This window comes from Melanerpes formicivorus, unplaced genomic scaffold, assembly GCF_026170545.1.
Source record: "Melanerpes formicivorus ecotype bairdi unplaced genomic scaffold, bMelFor1.0.p_v2 SCAF_11, whole genome shotgun sequence".
In the NCBI taxonomy this organism is placed as follows: Eukaryota; Metazoa; Chordata; class Aves; order Piciformes; family Picidae; genus Melanerpes; species Melanerpes formicivorus.
The window spans coordinates 6,775,026-6,794,613 of NW_027142363.1; the positions used below are offsets into that span (position 1 = coordinate 6,775,026).

Consider the following 19,588-nt stretch of genomic DNA (forward strand, 5'->3'; position numbering starts at 1 on the left):
GACTCAAAAAAATCATAGAGAGAATCAATAAGGTTGGAAGAGACCTCAAAGATCATCAAGTCCAACCTCTCACCCAACACCTCATGACTACTAAACGATGGCACCAAGTGCCTCGTCCAATCCCCTCTTCACAGTATGAACACCTCCAGGGATGGTGACTCCACCATCTCCCTGGGCAAAATGTGAAGAGATGTAGAATGAAATCAGAATGGATTTCCTTCGCATTATGTCTATCAGTCTACACCAATTGTCTGCCCATATTCATTTTAGTACCCAATTCTGTTACTTGCCCAAAAGTAAGGAATTTGGTCCTCTGCCATCTCTGACTTCAACCACATCTACAATATTTTCCAGATCAAAAACCTGAAAATGAAGCTGAATGTTTTTTCCCTTTTCAGCATTTAGGTACCACACACCTGAAAAGTAACACACAAAAATTCACTTTTTCAGTGGTTGCATTTACTGTGTTATTTTCATGATGAAAGGTGTTTGGAACACAAATAAATAAATAAATGACAAACTGTTAAGAGTAACCCAAGAGACTTAAAGTCTAAGTCTCATCTTTAAAAGCAACTAATGCTGTCAAGATCCAAAGTTCAATTGACTGTCATTCCTTAAAACAAGTTTGAGAACTGAACAGAGGCTCCGAAGCCACACACAGAGAGGCAGTTTTTACCACTGATGACAACTGTGAGTTTCCCAAAAGTAGCAAAACTCATTCTTTTTTAACAGTGAAAATGTGGCAGATAGCCTTGTCATTTATTTGATAGTATGATCATTTCTATAATCAGTGACAGAAGCCTGTCTTTCAAGTTGGATGTCTTTTCGAGACGCATTTGCTTCTGTTTAGCTTATGCTTTATCATATTTACTCTGTGTAAGTGTGGACACTATGTAAATCTTACAAAGAAAGTTAAATGAATCCATTCACAGAATGAAAATTATTTTCTCACTAACAGAAATCTCATTTGGAAACTTGAGAAATTAATACGTGGAAATGAGAGCCATAGCTCAAGCGGGACAGAAACACACCTGCCAAAAATCTCAGCTCTTGTGATTACCATCCCAACACAGTTCTCCAGTTAAAGGTGAAGTCATAAATCATGAAAATTTAATTAAGAAACAATGAAAAAATTCTCTTCCTTGCTCCTTCCATCAACAGCACATAGTGAACCACATTGTAGCAGTTTCACTTCTGCTGTCTGTAGCTTAATCTAAGTCAAGTCACATGAGCAAAATAATTATGTTTATTTCACTAGGATGTTAAGAAAGGTTGAATGAAGATCCCTTGCACAATGAATGCACATATTCTTTGCCTCTAGAAAAGGTTAATTCTTTAACAGAAGAGGGAATGCTTTGAACCTGGCAAATACACTGAGGTGCAATGGTAAAATGGGAATTTTCAGCACCTCATCTGCTGCATTGACATACAAATATTTGACATAATAGGTATTAAGAAATTGGCCTCTGAACCCACTCAAAGGGATTATGCTTGTCTTCACTTTTTAACCAACTGGCACATTCTTCCTTAGCTTCTCCTAGATTCTATATAGACTTCAGTTAAAAGATCCCACTTAGATCATTTTTGATGGCTAGCATCTTACTTGGGAAGGCAGATTTAGTATCTCTGCTTTTATACAGTTAAACTTTTCCTGAAGACTTGAAGATGAATGACTTACAAGAAGCTTGATTAGGGTAGTTATTTGGGAAGTTTGCAGAGCTGAATGTACTGTTTGTCTCCCAGAGTTCAACTGGCCCTCCACAGTCAGCTGAAAAAAAAATATTGAAAACATAGTTAATCTATTGTTTGACTTTTGCAATCTGTTGTAACACAGATCATTTGGAAAAACTAATCTTAGGAGGAGGATATTCAAGATAACTTCATCACTATAAGGGTTCAGTTATGGCGCTGTTAACATGGAGATTGAACAATGAGTTGTGAGTAAGGGCAGAGCTTTGAGGAAATAAGGAATGTAAGAAATTAATTATCCCTATTAGTTACAGTGTCTAAATCGGACATCATAGTGCTGACTACAACTATACTTCATATAAAAGGTTCATATATATAGTTCATGAAGTGCTAGGGCCCAAGTGCACAAACTTCCTAAACTGAGGGGCCCAGAAATGGACACAGTACTCGAGGTGAATCTACAAGTCCTACTGAGTTTGCTGTTTGAATCCCACTGAGACAAAGCTCCACTGAATACAAGGAAGCTTTGAACCTTCTTACAACATTCATCTTCTAGAACTTTGTATTTCACCAAATCACTCTTGTCAATAAAAGTTTGACTTTCTAAAAGGAGAAAGAACTGTCAACAATCACACGCTGACTATCAAATGTGTAATGGCCCCTCAGTTTAGGAGGGATGTTGACTTGCTGTAACGAGTCCAGAGAAGGGCAACGAAGTTGGTGAGGGGTTTGGAACACAAGCCCTGTGAGGAGAGACTGAGGGAGCTGGGATTGCTTAGACTGGAGAAGAGGAGAATAGAAGAATAGAATAGAATAGAATAGAATAGAATAGAATAGAATAGAATAGAATAGAATAGAATAGAATAGACCAGACCAGACCAGACCAGACCAGGTTGGAAGAGACCTTCAAGATCATCGCGTCCAACCTATCACCCAACACCACCTAATCAACTAAACCATCTAACCAAGCACCCTGTCAAGTTTCCTCCTGAACACCTCCAGTGACGGCGACTCCACCACCTCCCTGGGCAGGTCTCAGGGGAGACCTTATTACTCTCTACAACTACCTGAAGGGAAGTTGTAGACAGGCGGATGATGGTCTCTTCTCCCAGGCAGCCAGCACCAGAACAAGAGGACACAGTCTCAGGCTGTGCCAGGGGAGGTTTAGGCTGGATGTTAGGAAGAAGTTCTATACAGAGAGAGTGATTGCCCATTGGAATGGGCTGCCTGGGGAGGTGGTGGAGTCACCATCACTGGATGTGTTCAGGTGGAGACTTGATGGGGTGCTTGGTGCCATGGGTTAGTTGTTTAGGTGGGTTGGATTGGTTGATGGGTTGGATGTGATGATCTTGAAGGTCTCTTCTAACCTGGTTTATCCTATCTATTCTATGTATTCTATGTATAATGTTTCAGCCTTATGGCTCACAGTGAGGACTATTTTCTGTAAATACCATTAACAACAAATTGAAATTACACTCTTTTTTCCTTTTTCTTTCTTTCTTTCTTTTTTTTTTTTTCTTTTTAATGGAACATTGCTGCACATACAAAGAGACATGCAACTACTGTTAATTTGCATGAAGAAATGCATGGCTCTTTACTAGTATCATCCGGTGATATGAGCAGAGCAAACCCAACTTTCTTAGCAGAACAGGAGCGACTTAGAATGAAATCTAATCTGATGCTGACTGCATGTAAGACATATTGATAGAGATCTTCTCTCTCTCTTGCATGGAAAAATGATAGAAGTAGCTGATTTTACTTATGTCTTGAAAAAAATGGTTTAACATTTTCCAGTTGTAGTTATTCACACAGCTGTCACTCACTGGAGAACCAAGCAGCAATCAGCACCAATAATCTTTGTCCTTTCATTGAGCATAATAGACTATTTCCCCAACACTGTAGAAAATTATATATGATCTACTCATAAAAACATTCCCCTGTGATTTAGCCCGAACTTTAATTTATATTGACATATACATCCTAAGTGTGGAATTTACACTGCAAAAGACAGGTTATAAATGAACATGAAGATGAAAGCAGTCTTTGTTTTAGATGAAAGCATAAGCTGACAGTCTTGTGTAAAAGACAAAAGCAAATCTGGCTTCTCTATCCCACTATCAGGTTTTTTTTCTTTGACTTTTCAGTGAGCTTTTGTGGCACTGTGAATAATGCCAGTGTCTGTTACTGAAGCTCTAAGTCTAGCGAAAGAAATTGGCTCAGCTCAAATTCTTTCATCTCTTGTTTGTAGACATGACATTTTGTAGAGAAACCATTAATGTTAGTAAGCTTGCACCACATCCATCAAAGTAATTTCGTACTTCTTTGAAGATGACTGATAACACTCACTATCTGTTGTCAGGTTACAGGCAGTGTCTATGTAGCATGCCTCAACAAATTTATGCAAACAAGTTAACTTTGCCCAAGCAATACCTGGGACTATGCTTTTGTGTAATTTTCAAGGACAGCATGGGTCCTCTCTAATGTGTTTGATCAGGAGCTATAAGCTGTTGTTAGATAGATGTCCTAATCACCCAGAGCAATGCTTCCAGGACAAGATGTAAGCAGGTGAAGAAGTTTATTACGTTCTACAGTAAAGTTATATATTATATCAGAAGGCACATGTGTCACATCTTAATAGGTCATTTTCTACTGGCATGCATGTAATTAGAGGCATACAATAGGTCAAAATAACAAAACAATATTTTAACACATCCAACCAAATTCTGCCCAGTTTCTCTCCTTCAGCTACAAGGTGTTTACATGCCCCACAGAGTCAAAGACAAATCTTTCTTCATAGCTTTCTCTAATTCAAGCAAAGGCAAATCTTCCCTATAGCCTTCCAAAGCTATCCAAAAATAACCTCTTCCCACAATGAGCCACATGACCACTTCCTTTTTTTGAATATTAAAACTTTATTGTACTTTGGGTAGAGATTGCTGGTCTGAATGACATTTCTTTGGTGTTTTGACAGCAGCACTCATGTCCTTTTAATCACAGGGTCATTCTACCGCTAACCATTAGACTGATGCTACCATGTGAAGGTGTGTTTACCCACAGCACCTGAAAGGTGGGTTGAGGTGGAAGATACCAGCAGCCCTCCACAGTATTACTTTTATGAATACTGCAATCAAATGACAAATGCATTTTGGTATAACAGAAATTACTTGTGTTATTAAAATTTACTTTTACTGGCATCTGTTGAACTTCACCTTCTTGTTTCTCAGGATGAGGTTCTATACCTGAATTTTCCTCTGGTATTTAGAAGGTATGGTTTGCTTACCTGTCCTGATGCAATAGATTTAAAGGTGATAGGTTTGATAGAATGATGATATTAGCAAACAGCACTTCGACATGAATACAATGCAATGAGACATTCTTTCCGTTACTTTAATTTTAGACCACGTTTATTTACTCTGCGCTGTCAAAAAAGCAACAAGCTGTTCGATGTGAGTGACAATAAATCTAACAGGAGGCAGTCCTGGAACATATTCACTGTTTATTTTAAAGATTTCAAGGCAGTTTTTAATAGGTCTTCTGCAGAAATCTTTTCTTCAAAAGACAGTTCATGCCTCTTTCACAATGAACTAGCACTAACAAAGTGGCTGTTTAGCCATGGCAACACCCCCTTAGATACCTTAAAAAGCTCTGTTCATCTTTGTACCACTTTTTTTTTCACTTTGAATGTGAGTGGAACTGGTTAGATACAACCTTTCTTCATTCTTTGGTATACATTTTTCAGATTTATAATGATGGTTATAGATTTTTTTTTTTCTGTATTTTGTCTCACTGAGATTCTTCTAACTAGCTCTGTGAAACTAGAATATTGCAGGAAGCTTAAATCTTTCTGCTTTCCTCTAAAAGATTGACTATGATGGTCTGGATCAGGCCTTAGGTATAGGTAGCTATAGATATACTATAGACAGAAATGTTTCATGCTTATTAACATCTACTTGACTTTAGAATAGAATAAACCAGGTTGGAGGAGACCTTCAAGATCATCGTGTCCAACCTATCACCCAACACCACCTAATCAACTAAACCATGCAACCAAGCACCCTATCAAAGTCTCCTCCTAAACTTGGAGAAGATGTCAAAAATATGCAAGCAAAACCAGCTCTCTCGTGGTTTCTCACTGAATCAGGCATTCAGAAGAGGTGACAAGAAAATAGCAGGATGAAATGAGATGCCCTATCCATTAATACTAGAGAGAGAACTCACTCATCAATCCTGCCTTTCTACAAAGAGCAGAGCTTAAAAAGGAAACATCAATGACATAAGGCTTACAGTTTTGCAGTGATGAAGAGAGATTTTTGTAATATTGGAAGATTAAATTCTTTATCAATTTTACACAAATACAGTAACAGGGAGTAGAAATCAATGTGTTTTAGTGTTTACTTACTAGGAACTGAAGGTTCAGTAGTGGGAGTTGGAATTGGAGTTGGTTCTGCATAATCACTTTCATCACACTCTCCCTTCGTCAGGCCAATATCATCCACGGCAATGTCGCTGGGACTACTCTTTTTGAATGCATCAAAAATAACCTTGAGTTCATGAGAAAACAAAGTTAAATAGCATTTTGTAATTTAAGAAAACATTTTTCAGTTTCCTGTACCAAACCACTCTGTCTTCTTTCATGGTTGCTCTTATTTCCATTGTAGTTTACACGGGATGAGACAGGATTCCTGGTAAAACAAACCAGCACAACATAAAACATCCTAAGGAATGCAGGAACTTCATGATGAGCATGGTTTAAAACTACCCAATAACTTTAGTTTTCATACACAAATTAATGTAATTTTTGAAGCACAAATTCTCTATCACACATCAATTCAAACCTCTTTTGATCTAATGGTGCATCTCCATGAAAAAATGGAATTAATCTGACTTGTTTGTTACTTTGTTTGACTATCCACATATTGTAGGTAAGATTGCTACTAAGAACTTGATTGCTACTAAGAAATTGCTACTAAGAACAAGAGGACACAGTCTCAGGCTGTGCCAGGGGAGGTTCAGGTTGGACATTAGGAAGAAGTTCGATACAGAAAGAGTGATTGCCCATTGGAATGGGTTGCCCAGGGAGGTGGTGGAGTCGCCGTCATTGGAGGTGTTCAGGAGACTTGATGTGGTGCTTGGTGCCATGGATTAGCTGTTTGGGTGGGTTGGATTGGTTGATGGGTTGGACGTGATGATCTTGAAGGTCTCTTCCAACCTGGTTTGGTTTATTCTAAATAAAGGTTTATTCTAAACTTTGTGATGGGGAAATGCAGCTAGTTCTAGCACTCTTCCTGAGATTGTAAAGCACACATTGGTGGAAATCTGGTGCAGCCAGGTCACAGATGCATTTACTTCTTCAGATGTTAAATGCATCTTTATGGCAGTGCTTTTGCATCAATCAAAACCACTATAGCAGAACAAGCCACCTCAAATAGCTGTAAAAAGAAATTGTTTTCAGTAGAGAGTTGCTGATGAAATTGCCTAGCATACGTCTCCTCCTTTTGTTTACAGATAAGTCAGGCTGGTTATTAACCCTGTGGCACCAAATACGTTTCTGTCCGGAAAATACTTTCAGTGAATTATTCTGTAATTAATAAATGAAAACACTACTTCAGAATCTGAAGTTATTTAACTGAATTCTTCCCATGGCTAAGTGCTTCATATCACACTCTCTGTCAAGATTTTTCAACTCCACATCAGATTTTGATAGGCTTTTAACACCCTAATTTTGTGGAAAGCTCTCTGAGAGAGTTGGGGCTATTCAGTCTGGAGAACAGAAGGCTCTAAGGAGAACTTATTGTTGCTTTTCAGTATCTTAAGGGGTGCTACAAGAAAGCTGGTGAGGGACTTTTTAGGATGTCAGGTAATGATATGACTAGGGGAAATGGAACAAAAACTAGAAATGGGTAGATTCAGATTGGATGTTCAGAAGAAATTCTTCATCTTGAGGGTGGTGAGACACTGGAACAGATTTCTCAGGGAGATGGTGGAAGCCTCATGCCTGGAGGTTTTTAAGGCCAGGCTGGATGTGGCTCTGAGCAACCTGCTCTAGTGCGAGGTGTCCAGGCCCATGGCAGGGGGGGTTGGAACTAGATGATCCTTGAGGTCCCTTCCAACCCTAACAATTCTATGATTCTATGATAACTTTTGTTGTCTAGAGACAGTATCAAGGTTTTCTATTTTCTACAGTAATAATACTTTACATTCCAGAGTAGGGAAGAGAAGAGGACGAAAAGTGGGAACTCCAGCCTTCTGCATGCTAACATCAATTTGATGAAATACATTAGCAAATAGTCTTTGGAGCTGTGGAGTTCATTTGGCAGAAATCTCTGATATGAGTTTGGCTAAGGTGAATTTTTAAAAGAACTAGCAGTTCAACAAACCTTAAAAGCAGATGTTTCATTTAATGTTACTTGTCCATAATTCCAATAGTTTCCATAGTTTCCTTCTTTCTGGAAAACGATCTTTTCCAAACCGTGTTCATCACTTATGCTAACTCTTAAACGGTAAATGTTGGGACTGTACATGAAATACCTAGAGGGGGAAGAACAATTATTTTTTGTACTCATTAGTATAACAAAGCAAAATATAATAAAAAAAAAAGCAACCCACTTTTATTAGATAAATGTTTTTATGGAATTAGGACTAATTTGCAGGGAACATGAACGTAAAACGTATTGTATGTTTGTATTGCACCCCAAAGTTTCATTTAGGGTTTTGCTATGTTTTCTGCAGAAGCCTAGCTAAACTTCATAAAAAAAAAAAAAAAACAAAACAATATTTCAGGGATTCTTCCTTTGATTTCTGTATGGAAATGAATATTGGATGCAGGGTGAAAAAGAAACTATATTAAAGCAAACCGCAAGGATCAGATCTTTAAAGGAGGCAGAGTTTCAGGCCTGGAATTGAAACCGATTGTGGAAATTCAAACAGAAGCAAGCTTTTATTGCTGAAATATTTACTTGGATTAGTATTATATATGAAAGAAAGCTATTTGATTTTCTTATTAAACAAAATATATGTATAGGAATTATGTAAGAATACCAAAAGCTTAAACAAGACAAGTCTGACGAGACCAAAGGCAGACTCAGAATTCGGACTCTCTCTTCTACGAATCCAGGTGCTACAGGTGTTGAAATATAATATCCTGCAAGATAACGTGCATGTTTTAGTTGGCATAGAATCAGCTTTGTTGTTGTTGTTGTTTGGTTGGTTTGTTGGTGTAAAAAATAATATCAATAATATCAAATGCAGATAGTGTTACATGACTTGGATGATTCCTGACACAATAAATGTGAATGATTATCCCAAGTTATATTCATCAACAAATGACATATTAAAGTGAGCTTTTAAGCTTGTCAGACACTCTCCAGAACTAGACATGAAGTGAAACCAGTACTTTAAAGTCAGTGGGAGAGCTGTTTTTTATTTAGTGAAGGCAGGGAGAGTGATTGACCATTGGAATGGGCTGTCCAGGGAGGTGGTGGAGTCGGCATCACTGGAGGTGTTTAGGAAGAGACTGGATGGGGTGCTTGGTGCCATGGTTTAGTTGATTAGATAGTGCTGGACGATAGGTTGGACTGGATGATCTCAAAGGTCTTTTCCAACCAGGTCTATTCTATTCTATTCTATTCTATTCTATTCTATTCTATTCTATTCTATTCTATTCTATTCTATTCTATTCTATTCTATTCTATCAAAACAAAACCAGTGTGTCTCACCAAATATATACAATAGCTAGATATTAACGATGCAGCTCACATTTTTACCTCAAACACAGGCTGTATAAATCTGAATATTCAATACCAACATTACATATAACAATATTACACATGTCAGCTTAGATCTAGCACAATGAAGCAGAGAGCACTGAAAATAAATTAGAGAGCTAGAAATAATTTTCAAATGTGCTGTTAAACATATTTTACATTCTTTAATCTGATTCGTATTCCAGGAGTCAAGTGGGAAGATAAAACAGTTTTCTGAAGATTGTTTAGGAAATGTGCATTTACTCAGACAGAAATGAATAATTTATATCAAATAATATGCTGAATAATATTTTTCTTTTCCTAGGAGCGATTTCTTCCAGAATAATTTGCAATTTTTCCTGTTATCTGTCACTCATTAAGTCTTGTATAGAATACATACAACCACAGCAAAATACAAATTATGTTAATTAGTTTTAGCTAGACTGACGACTCGGCTGAGGAGAAGATTGTTTGGCTTTCCTGCAGAAGCAGAAAAACACTTTTGGAGTATGATTCTGGGATAAACATTCAGATACACATTCTAAAGCTGAATTTTTGTTGGTATTGTCTCATCAATTAAAGCACACATTTGATAGGACTACCCCTCTAAATAAGCTGTTTTGGCACAGCAGTTGCTGGAGTGTTTCTGTGCTTTGTGCACACTAGTGTGCCTGGTGCACAGGACAAAGCAAAATTATTCCACGGCAACCAGAATGCTGACAGTAGACAGGGAGGAAATAGAAGTGATTTCTCTAAAATGTAACTATATTATACTTGTTTATTACCTTAAGGTAAACATGCAATTATTTGACCTATAATTACTTAATAGAAGTTAATTTCTTAGAGAAAGCACTTTGGCATATTAATAGTACTGAAACTTTTCAATACTTTGAATACTTTCAATACTTTAATCACTTTATATATCCCTTCATTTCTTGTTTTATTGTACTTCCAGAGGATGGCAATCAGTAGCATCAAATATTTTGTCTGGCAGGCCTGACTCATTTTTTAAGACAGAATAAAATTACATCTCAATTATGCCACTGCTGTACCATTGTACCGTGGTATAATACAAGCTAAATTGACCTTTGCCTTTAATCTGCAAGCAGCTTGTGTTTGCCCTTACCTGATATGTTACCAAACGTATGATCAAATTCAGGACCACTCAGTAAGGGAAAGGTAGGACCCTGAATTCTCTCCCAATCTGAATCATCATCTAAATCTTGTATCCAGTAACAAAAGCCATCTTCAAATGTGCAATTGACTTTCTCATAATCTGTGAATAAGAACCTCTAGTAAGTAAAAATGACAGAGACATAAGAAGGAGTGACAAACCGTGTAAATGTTTGAGAACTGGAGCCTGTGTTGACTCAATTCCCTCTTCTATGCAATACAAAATAATTAATCAAATAGATGTTTTGTTTATATTTGTTAACAAAACACTACTGCTGTAGGTAGCTCCAGATGCTCTTGCACTCATGCACTAATCTGCTTTTTTGGTTCTTCAACAGTCATGTGGTGGCAGAATGAGAGAGGACCCCTTGCACAGATAACTCTGAGTTAACCATGTTCTTGTCCTCCTTTCTTCGCCAAGGCCTGGTTTGCTCCAGTTGAAAGGGCTTACCAGTAGAACTGAATGTTCCGAAGGTTAAGTGTTGCGCTCCACACACCACGGATTTCCCTTTCTTTAACCTTCTCCTTTGCACCTTCTTTGCTCACATTTATTTGCTGCAATATCCTCATCACCTTTCCTCCCATGAAATTTTGCGTAGTGTCTTTGCATAGTGCCTTGAAGTTCAGGTTAGCCCCTAGCAAAGGCTTCCACATGACAAGAGTTTTCTAGTACTCTGGATGCTGCCTGTAGCACATCCCTTTCCAGTCACAACCCCAGTAAACATCATGCTCAAAATTAAGCAGCTGAAGAAGCTTTTCCCCCAACTACTAGAGAATACCAATGCATGAATCATATTGCTGCATTTTGTTGTCACTTTTGATTTACTGTATTTGGACTTTTCCCCATGCCTATTTGTTTAAACAAGCATTTTCCTGCATACTAATTTTACTATTTAGGACCACTACTTGTGGAAATGTCCAGAAACTCTGGACATCAGGTACTGTCAGGTGACCACAGAATAATGCTTAGTGTCATTGATTCAGCAGTGTTCATTAGTGAACAAATTGGCTGAAAGGAATTTGATGAAGACATAGCCAGAGATTTACTCTTATTTAAACAGACTAAGTTTGTAAGACATCACCCTACTGCTAGACACAGACCTGTATACCTGTGGAGAGTGTTCTTGAAATCAATGATTGAATCTTTAAGATAGTGTGAAATTTCTTAAAGTGGATACAGTTAGTAGACTGAGGTTATAAAATACTGATTCTCTTTTGGTCTGCAGGTTGTCAAACTGAAGATACAGTTCCACCAAACTTACAGAATAACACACACAGACACAAACACCCCAACACTTACCCTGTAGTTCACTTGCATTAAATGCTGTGTACGTTGCATTAAAGCCATTGTAATTTTCAGCATAATCTGATGTAAACTCTGCTGTAGCCTCATGAGAAAAAATGTAAATTGTCTGAGAATCAGTCCCTGACAGAGAAGCTGAGAAGAAATAAAGAATAATATAGTCACAGTTAACACAACCCCATGTGCATTAAAATCCCCAGTGCTGTCATAAGTATACAGTGGATTAGCTTTTCAAATCTTGAAGAATACTTTCCCTCTTGTACTGTGATCCTACGAACAATAGCTTAAAAACCCTAAAGACATTTGTCTGTTTGGCTGCCATATCCCATTCTGCATATTCCATTTCTTATATATATCAATATGGATAGTAGCTAGTGGAGAAATGTAGACAAATTCAGCAGTATAATCTCTATGCCTGTTATGCTGTAAGTGTTGTCAAAATTAGTGGATATGCACTCTGAAACTCCAGAATCCTAGCACTAATTGTGTATTTTTATTATGTATATTTACTCTCAAAGTTCTAAAATTAGCACATACACTTACAGATACTCAAAGAGCAAGGAAAAATGTGAATTACATGGGAAATCAATTTTCTGATATATGAATGAAGGCATTTAGTGCAGGAGAAATCACAATGGTCCAAGAAGTGACCAGGCAGGGTGCTAGATAATCTCATGCAGGCTCCCTTTTCTGTGAAAGGTTGGACCAGAAGATGTTTCAAGTGCCCTTCCAACCTGGGCAGTTCTGAGATTCTATGGTAAACTGTATCTCAAAGTCGACTTCAAATTCTAAATTAATTTAAATTCACTCATTTAAACATCATATGTGTGAAATGAAAGGATTGATACAAACTATCATACAGTAACATGGCTGTTTCTCCCTCTAAAGCTGATATAATGCAGGGCAATAATGGTTAGCCTAGTAACTATATTCAGGACAAAGGAAATCCTGAATTTCTCAATGTTCTGTGAGAGTTTTTGCCTTCACTTTTTATCTTCTGAAGTGCTAGCCCAATTTTACAGAGACAGAGAGACTTATTTTTCTGATGAGGAGTTATTTACTAGTAATATTATATATATATATATATATATAAAAAATAGTGCCACATTATTAAAGAAAGAAAAGGAGCATCCCCTTTCACACATATATGCTCATTATTTTCCTTCCTCCTTCTCAAATTCTTGTACTTACTAGAGTGGAGAGTCTTAATTTGGCAATGTCTTGTGGTCCTTTCCTCTACATTTGCAGCCTCTCAAACAACAAAGCTTTAGGCAGTCCACTGAAGGACAGTCTTCAACATTATCTTTATGTCTTTATGTCATCCTAGGTCATGCCCATAGTGGTCTTTAAACCCATGCAAGTTAATGATTGCTGCAGAGAATGTTATGGAAGCAATCTCTTACATCTAAATTGCAATTCCAAAGCAAGGGACAAATTCAAAGCAGTAGAATTACATAGAATTACATAGAATAAACCAGGTTGGAAGAGACCTTCAAGATCATCGCGTCCAACCCATCAACCAATCCAACCCACCTAAACAACTAACCCATGGCACCAAGCACCCCATCAAGTCTCCTCCTGAACACCTCCAATGATGGTGACTCCACCACCTCCCCAGGCAGCCCATTCCAATGGGCAATCACTCTCTCTGTATAGAACTTCTTCCTAACATCCAACCTAAACCTCCCCTGGTGCAGCCTGAGACTGTGTCCTCTCTCAGTCCTTCAGTACTGAAAAGGAAATAATTCCTCCATTTCCTAAACTTAATGTCTTTCACTATTTCTCATTCCTATTCTCTCCTTGTTTCCAAAAATAAGGATAATTAATAATATATTTTACTGACTTTTTTATATGTATTTATCTTCAATTACAGATATTTCACTTCTGATGGAATTTAGCTGGACAGACTGAGGCTTGTGACTCCCAGTTTTTCCAGAATAGCATATAGAAACAGATGTAAGGTATCATCAGTATTTCAAGGTATAGTTTCATAGTTTCATAGTTTCATTCAGGGTTGGAAGGGACCACAAGGATCATCTACTTCCAACCCCCCTGCCATGGGCAGGGACACCCCACACTAGATCAGGCTGGACAGAGCCTCATCCAGCCTGCTCTTAAACACCCTCAGGGACGGGGCCTCGACCACCTCCCTGGACAACCCATTCCAGAGTTTCACCACTCTCATGGTGAAGAACCTCCTCCTCACATCTAGCCTGAATCTCCCCACCTCCAGCTTCATTCCATTCCCCCTAGTCCTATCACTGCCTGACATCCTGAGAAGTCCTTCCCCAGCCTTCCTGTAGGCCCCCTTCAGATACTGGAAGGCCACAATTAGGTCTCCTCAGAGCCTTCTCTTCTGCAGACTGAACAGCCCCAACTCCTTCAGTCTGTCCTCATAGGAGAGGTGCTTCAGCCCTCTGATCATCCTTGTGGCCCTTCTCTGGACACGTTCCAGCACCTCCACATCCCTCTTGTAATAGGGGCTCCAGAACTGGACACAGTACTCCAGGTGGGGTCTCACCAGGGCTGAGTAGAGGGGGAGGATCACCTCCCTCGACCTGCTAGCCACACTTCTCCTGATGAGGAAAGCAATGCCATGCTTGTAATGAATTTCAAGGAGTATCATAGCACTTTGCCCAATAGTTTCTGTTTAGATCACTTGTCTGTCAGGTTAATTGTACACACATGCATTCTTCCACTGAAGCATACACATGCAATTATTTTTTTTTCCACTTTAAAACACTTATTTTAGCACTGAAATTTTATCAAAGGAGAAGTAATGTTAACTGGAAAATAATCTTACCTCTTAAAATCTTGTTTTGTCCTATACCTTCAAAAATGTTTAAGGTGTCCTGAAATTGTTGTGTTTCGAAAGAAGTGAAGTTCAGTTTAATGGATAACCCTTGAGGCACTCTAAGATAACACAAGAAAAAGAAGTCTTACAGCTGAAAGTTATGTTCTACTAATTTATGTCTTTTTTTTAGTAGTAAATCCATTGCATGCTTGAATGGTGTTAAATTCAGAAACAATACAAGCACATTAATCAAGATTCTTGATCAAGATGACCTATTTGGTTAACTTTTAGTTTGTGAAATTAGCAAAGGAATAGGGCAAAACTCTTTTGTGACAGTACAAGTGGTGATTTAGTCACTGAAATTAGGTGTATTTTATGAATTAAACTGTCTAAACACTACAGTGTGATATTCAGCTGAATAGCAATCTATATTTAGGTACTTCTCCCATTGCCTTTCTACTAAACATATATGGTACTCTACATTCTAAAACTCCACTATCACGATTAACTTAGCCTCCTCTACCACCATTTGTTGTTTCCTGGCATTGAGAGACACAACGAAGGTAGCTTTTTAGAAGCAATTTGCTGGTGCTTATCAGTACCAATTAGTAGAGAAGCATGAAGTAAATCTTTGAATATTTTCATTTGCATTTCCTTTCAGGGAGATGTTGAGTATACTCTTTGTTCTTGCACAGGGAGAGGAAACTGTATCTTCTTTTGGGAAGGAGTTAAATGGGGTGAAAATGTAAAAGCTTTTCCTGAAGGTAATGGGGAAATCTCTCTAGACAAAGGCAGTTGAGAAATCAAATCTTGGATGTATTATAAGGTGACTTTTAACATATTTTTATAGGGATAATAACAATAAGAAGAGAAAATGTCTTACATTGGTTACAAGAAAACTCAAAATATTCCCTCATAGAAACAATTCTGTTATCCAGGCTAATATTCTGAAGGATACAGTCTTTTTCTGTGACACACCTACATTTTAAAACCAAGTTAATATTGCTGAAGATGAGAAAAAACAAATGCACTAGACAGAAGGAAAATCGTGACTCTTAAGTATCAGGGTGAAGACAAAAGTCCAACAAACTTAAAGGATAGCACCTTCAAAGAAGCTTTGGGAATAAGAAGTCCAAACCTTATCCAATTTTAAAGGCATTTTCTCAAAGAACAGCCATTATTACAAAGCCATAGTAAGAACTTCTGCCTTTCAAAGCAGTAGTTTCTGAGCTGGCAGTCACTGTAGAGTTTCTTAGGAGCTTCCAATCTGCAATGATCTAATTTATTTCAAATGTGTGTATTAGAATGAGATTTATCACATATGGCTGTTTTCTTCTTGCTGGCCTATGAAGTGCACTTAGAGCGTCAAAGTCAAGTAACTGTCCCTCCCTGTAGGTATGTATCCCTGATTAAACAACTTCCACTTCTTGTGTGTAGAGCTTAAAAAGCATTTTGGTGCTATTATGTCAAATGATACTCGTGTGCTCTTAAAACATATTCCTAAATGAGTTAGCAGTAGAGGTGCCATTAACTCCCAGATGAAATGTGTTCCCATGGCAAGGGAGCTCTTGCAAGTGTTAGTAACAGCTCTATCAATAAAGCTATTACCTAAAGACTAGTATTTACTATAACACTTTGAAATAAATATCTTTGTAATTATTTTGAGGTATGCAATTTATTGTGAGTTTGTAAGTATGTTCTTGTGCCTGGATGAAATAAACAAGATTTCTCAAAATCATAGCTAAGAATTTTCTTTTCATGTGGGAAAATTATTGCCATAGTTAGGAGCTTGAGATATTCAAGTTTAAAAAGAAAGTTATGTAAATACAATGGAGAAAATTGTCTGACATATTTTCCAGGCTAGGCTATTTGGGAAGAAAAAAACCCTAAATCTTATAAGGCTGATGTGCATGAAACAATATCACCTCATAATAATAATAATAATAACTAAAAGAAAAACAAAGGAGAGAAAATCATTGGGAAATGGCTTACAGTATAATCCATTGGCAAATGATGTTTGCATTATATGGTTTTGGATAATTCATAGAATGAAAAAACCCAGAGGAATCAGTCAACATAAATTTTCCATCACAAACTGTATCTGTAAAGATATAATGAAGAACATTTGTCAAAATGCCATGTGAAAAACAGAATTGGAGCCAAAATGAGGGCAATTTTAGATATTAGCTTGCATGAGTTAGCTTGGAAATGCTTTGTAAGCAAGAGTGGGAAAACAAAATAAAACACTTTACCAACTTACTCCCACTTCTAATTCCTATGAGTATTTGACCTTAAAGTACTATAAGAAGAAAAGCAGTAGAGAGGAAAAGCTTTTAAGTTAGAGACAATCCAACTAATTCAAACTAGTCTAAACCAATCTAAATAATTGAAATCTACAGCTGGATTCAACTAATCCAACTTGCTTGCTCTTACTTTATTTTACAGATCTGTAAGGAGACAGAACCTGGCCTTTACAGATCTTATCTACAGCTACTTTGAATCAGGAAACTGTTTGTGCTACCAGAAACAACCTGGTACCATGTGAATAAAACCAAGATGGGATAAGATTGACGATCACTATCTCTTCTTTTACGACCCTCCTGGTTTCTTGTCTTACCTACTTCTAAACACTCAAAAGAGATGATTGGATAACCCATTTCCTGCCAGCAATCAAATTCATTCATCTGAGGGAAACATCATCCATCATCATATATTTCCCCCCCCCACCCCTTGGTGCTACTGTTCTATTCTATGCATGTTTTTCAGTTTAAAAATTAGTTGTTTTAAAGAAAAATAAATTTTAATCCCCAGGAAGATTGGAAATGTTAATTCATGTAGAGTTACATGATTTCAGCAGACACTGAAGCACTGTTGAAGCTTTGGCTGCATCTCTTGAGCATTATCTTCGGAATCTGATAATGATTTCTCCTCATTTTATTTTATTTTTTTTTTTTGAGGAAGAATCATAGAGATTTCAAATAGGGATAAAAATTATGCAAGATTATCTGGAGAGGTAAGGATAAGTTCATCAATTTGAGGCAGATAGTCAGAAATAGAGCTTTTCATTAACATCCGAAATCTAAGTATATGCATAACTGCACTCAAAATTATGAATAATCAATCAATCATATTGAAAATTACATGGAAATTTTATTGATCATATTACCTCTGGGAAAAGACATATAAAATGATAAATTGCAGTTCCTTGTCTGTTCATTGTATAAGTGTAAAATTCGTTCTGACTACCACTGTAGCAATGGCAACATAAAAACTAAGCTTTGTTTCAGTCAGGCTCAGGCATGCCCTGTGGATAAAGGCTGTACAGAATGAATTTCACTAGTGATCATAAGTGTAATGTATCAGCTGGAACAGAAACATGTTCCCTTTTGTAATCTTCATAGCCTTTGAGGGGAAAAAAACTATATTTAATAAGATATAGAGGAAAACGGTCCTGAAAGGAACTTACTGTTTTATTTAACCTTTCTATCAGAATAAGCTACACTTTAGAGCTAGGTATTAGTATAAAAGTACTTTTCCTCTCCATTTTAATTCATGTTTACAGTCATAGAAATGTGTAGAATCATAGAATGTTTTAAGTTGCAAGGGGCTTTCCAATGGCCTAATATTTACAACCATTCCCACTGAGAATAGGATCATTGTGAGAAGTGCCTACAGTATTATTAATGTAGTGTGTAAAAGAGTGGCACTGTTAACAGGTGATTAGCAAGACACATCATGACCTAAAGAAGAGTTTATAACACTGTCAGTAATAAAGAGATATAACATATTGGTCTAATGAAATGAATGAGAAAAGTTTGCTTTTGTCAATGACTCATTTGTGATCTTGTTTCCTTTTATGTTTCTTCACAGACAGTAGGTAATTAAACAGGACAGAAAGATTTTAGTTCATTCTGGAGGTCATCTCTAAGCACCCCTTATTGAAGGGAGGATGATCAAAATGGGCAAGCTCATTACATTGCTGCCTTCTCTTGGAGCCCTCAGAAAAACCTCCGTTTGCCTTATGCTACAGGAGACATCTTTTGTGGGAACTACTTTCACTGCTTCCCCAACATGAATGTTGCTGTCTGCTTCTATTTATTTTTGCTGCATACAGGGCACATTAGTAGGGTTTAATCCTACAATCATTGAATTTCAGGAAGAAGCTCCCCAAACTGGTCAGATCAAGCTCACATATTTCAAGTGACAGAACGTTTCCCTGCCAAGGGCAGTACATTACTTGCTTACATCTGATTAAGGACAGTAAGTTACTGGTTTGTATATGATTAATCTCTCTCAATACTGTAGTGATTCTGTGAGGTAGGCAATCACAAAGTGTTAGCCTAGACATAAAATAACTGCAAAGGGAGTCTGCAGAGAGAAATACCTCCTGGGATCAGCCTCCAGTCTCCTTTTCCTTACACTTATGTGGTACATGGCTGCTTTTCAGCAATGCCAGCCATTATTAATAGATGCTGCTCAGACTTTCACATTTCTCTAGAGACCCTTTCATTGAAATTGCTAACTGCAATGCCTTTTGTTACTGCACTGCATTGCAGAGCCAGGAAAAACCTTTCAAGTTAATTTTAATCAATAAAGTTTAAAAATAGTGTTCAGTTGCCTAAATCTCTGCTGAGAATTTGAGATTTTACTGAATTCTCTCTAATGCAGGAAGGAACTATTAAAATTAACCCTCCTACCCTATATTTTAAACCCACTAAAATATTCCTAAATCAGAAGTACGAGAAGGAATAGTAAGATGAAAACCAAACAAAGTTGTGTAAAGGGCAACAATTTCATTGCGTATAAACTACTTCTGGTAGAAATTATGAATTGGCTATAAATCTCCTTGTGAAACTCTGAAGCACTTCTGAAAAGCTTGACAGTTTC

At 37.3% G+C, this 19,588-nt stretch overlaps 1 protein-coding gene across 4 annotated transcripts in view; it reads right to left on the minus strand.

The window, feature by feature from the left end:
• The window catches only part of TMPRSS15 (transmembrane serine protease 15), a 63,073-nt gene that overhangs the window by 26,758 nt on the left and 16,727 nt on the right, over positions 1-19,588 (minus strand). For all 4 annotated transcript variants that reach the window (XM_068144453.1, XM_068144451.1, XM_068144452.1 and 1 more), the window contains exons 10-18: positions 16,694-16,802; positions 14,711-14,820; positions 11,905-12,042; positions 10,558-10,707; positions 8,728-8,830; positions 8,067-8,217; positions 6,089-6,230; positions 1,679-1,768; positions 291-416 (exon numbers count right to left, since the gene is read on the minus strand). In XM_068144453.1, coding sequence (XP_068000554.1) covers positions 291-416; positions 1,679-1,768; positions 6,089-6,230; positions 8,067-8,217; positions 8,728-8,830; positions 10,558-10,707; positions 11,905-12,042; positions 14,711-14,820; positions 16,694-16,802 — 1,119 coding nt within the window. The remainder of the gene's footprint in view (positions 1-290; positions 417-1,678; positions 1,769-6,088; positions 6,231-8,066; positions 8,218-8,727; positions 8,831-10,557; positions 10,708-11,904; positions 12,043-14,710; positions 14,821-16,693; positions 16,803-19,588) is intronic.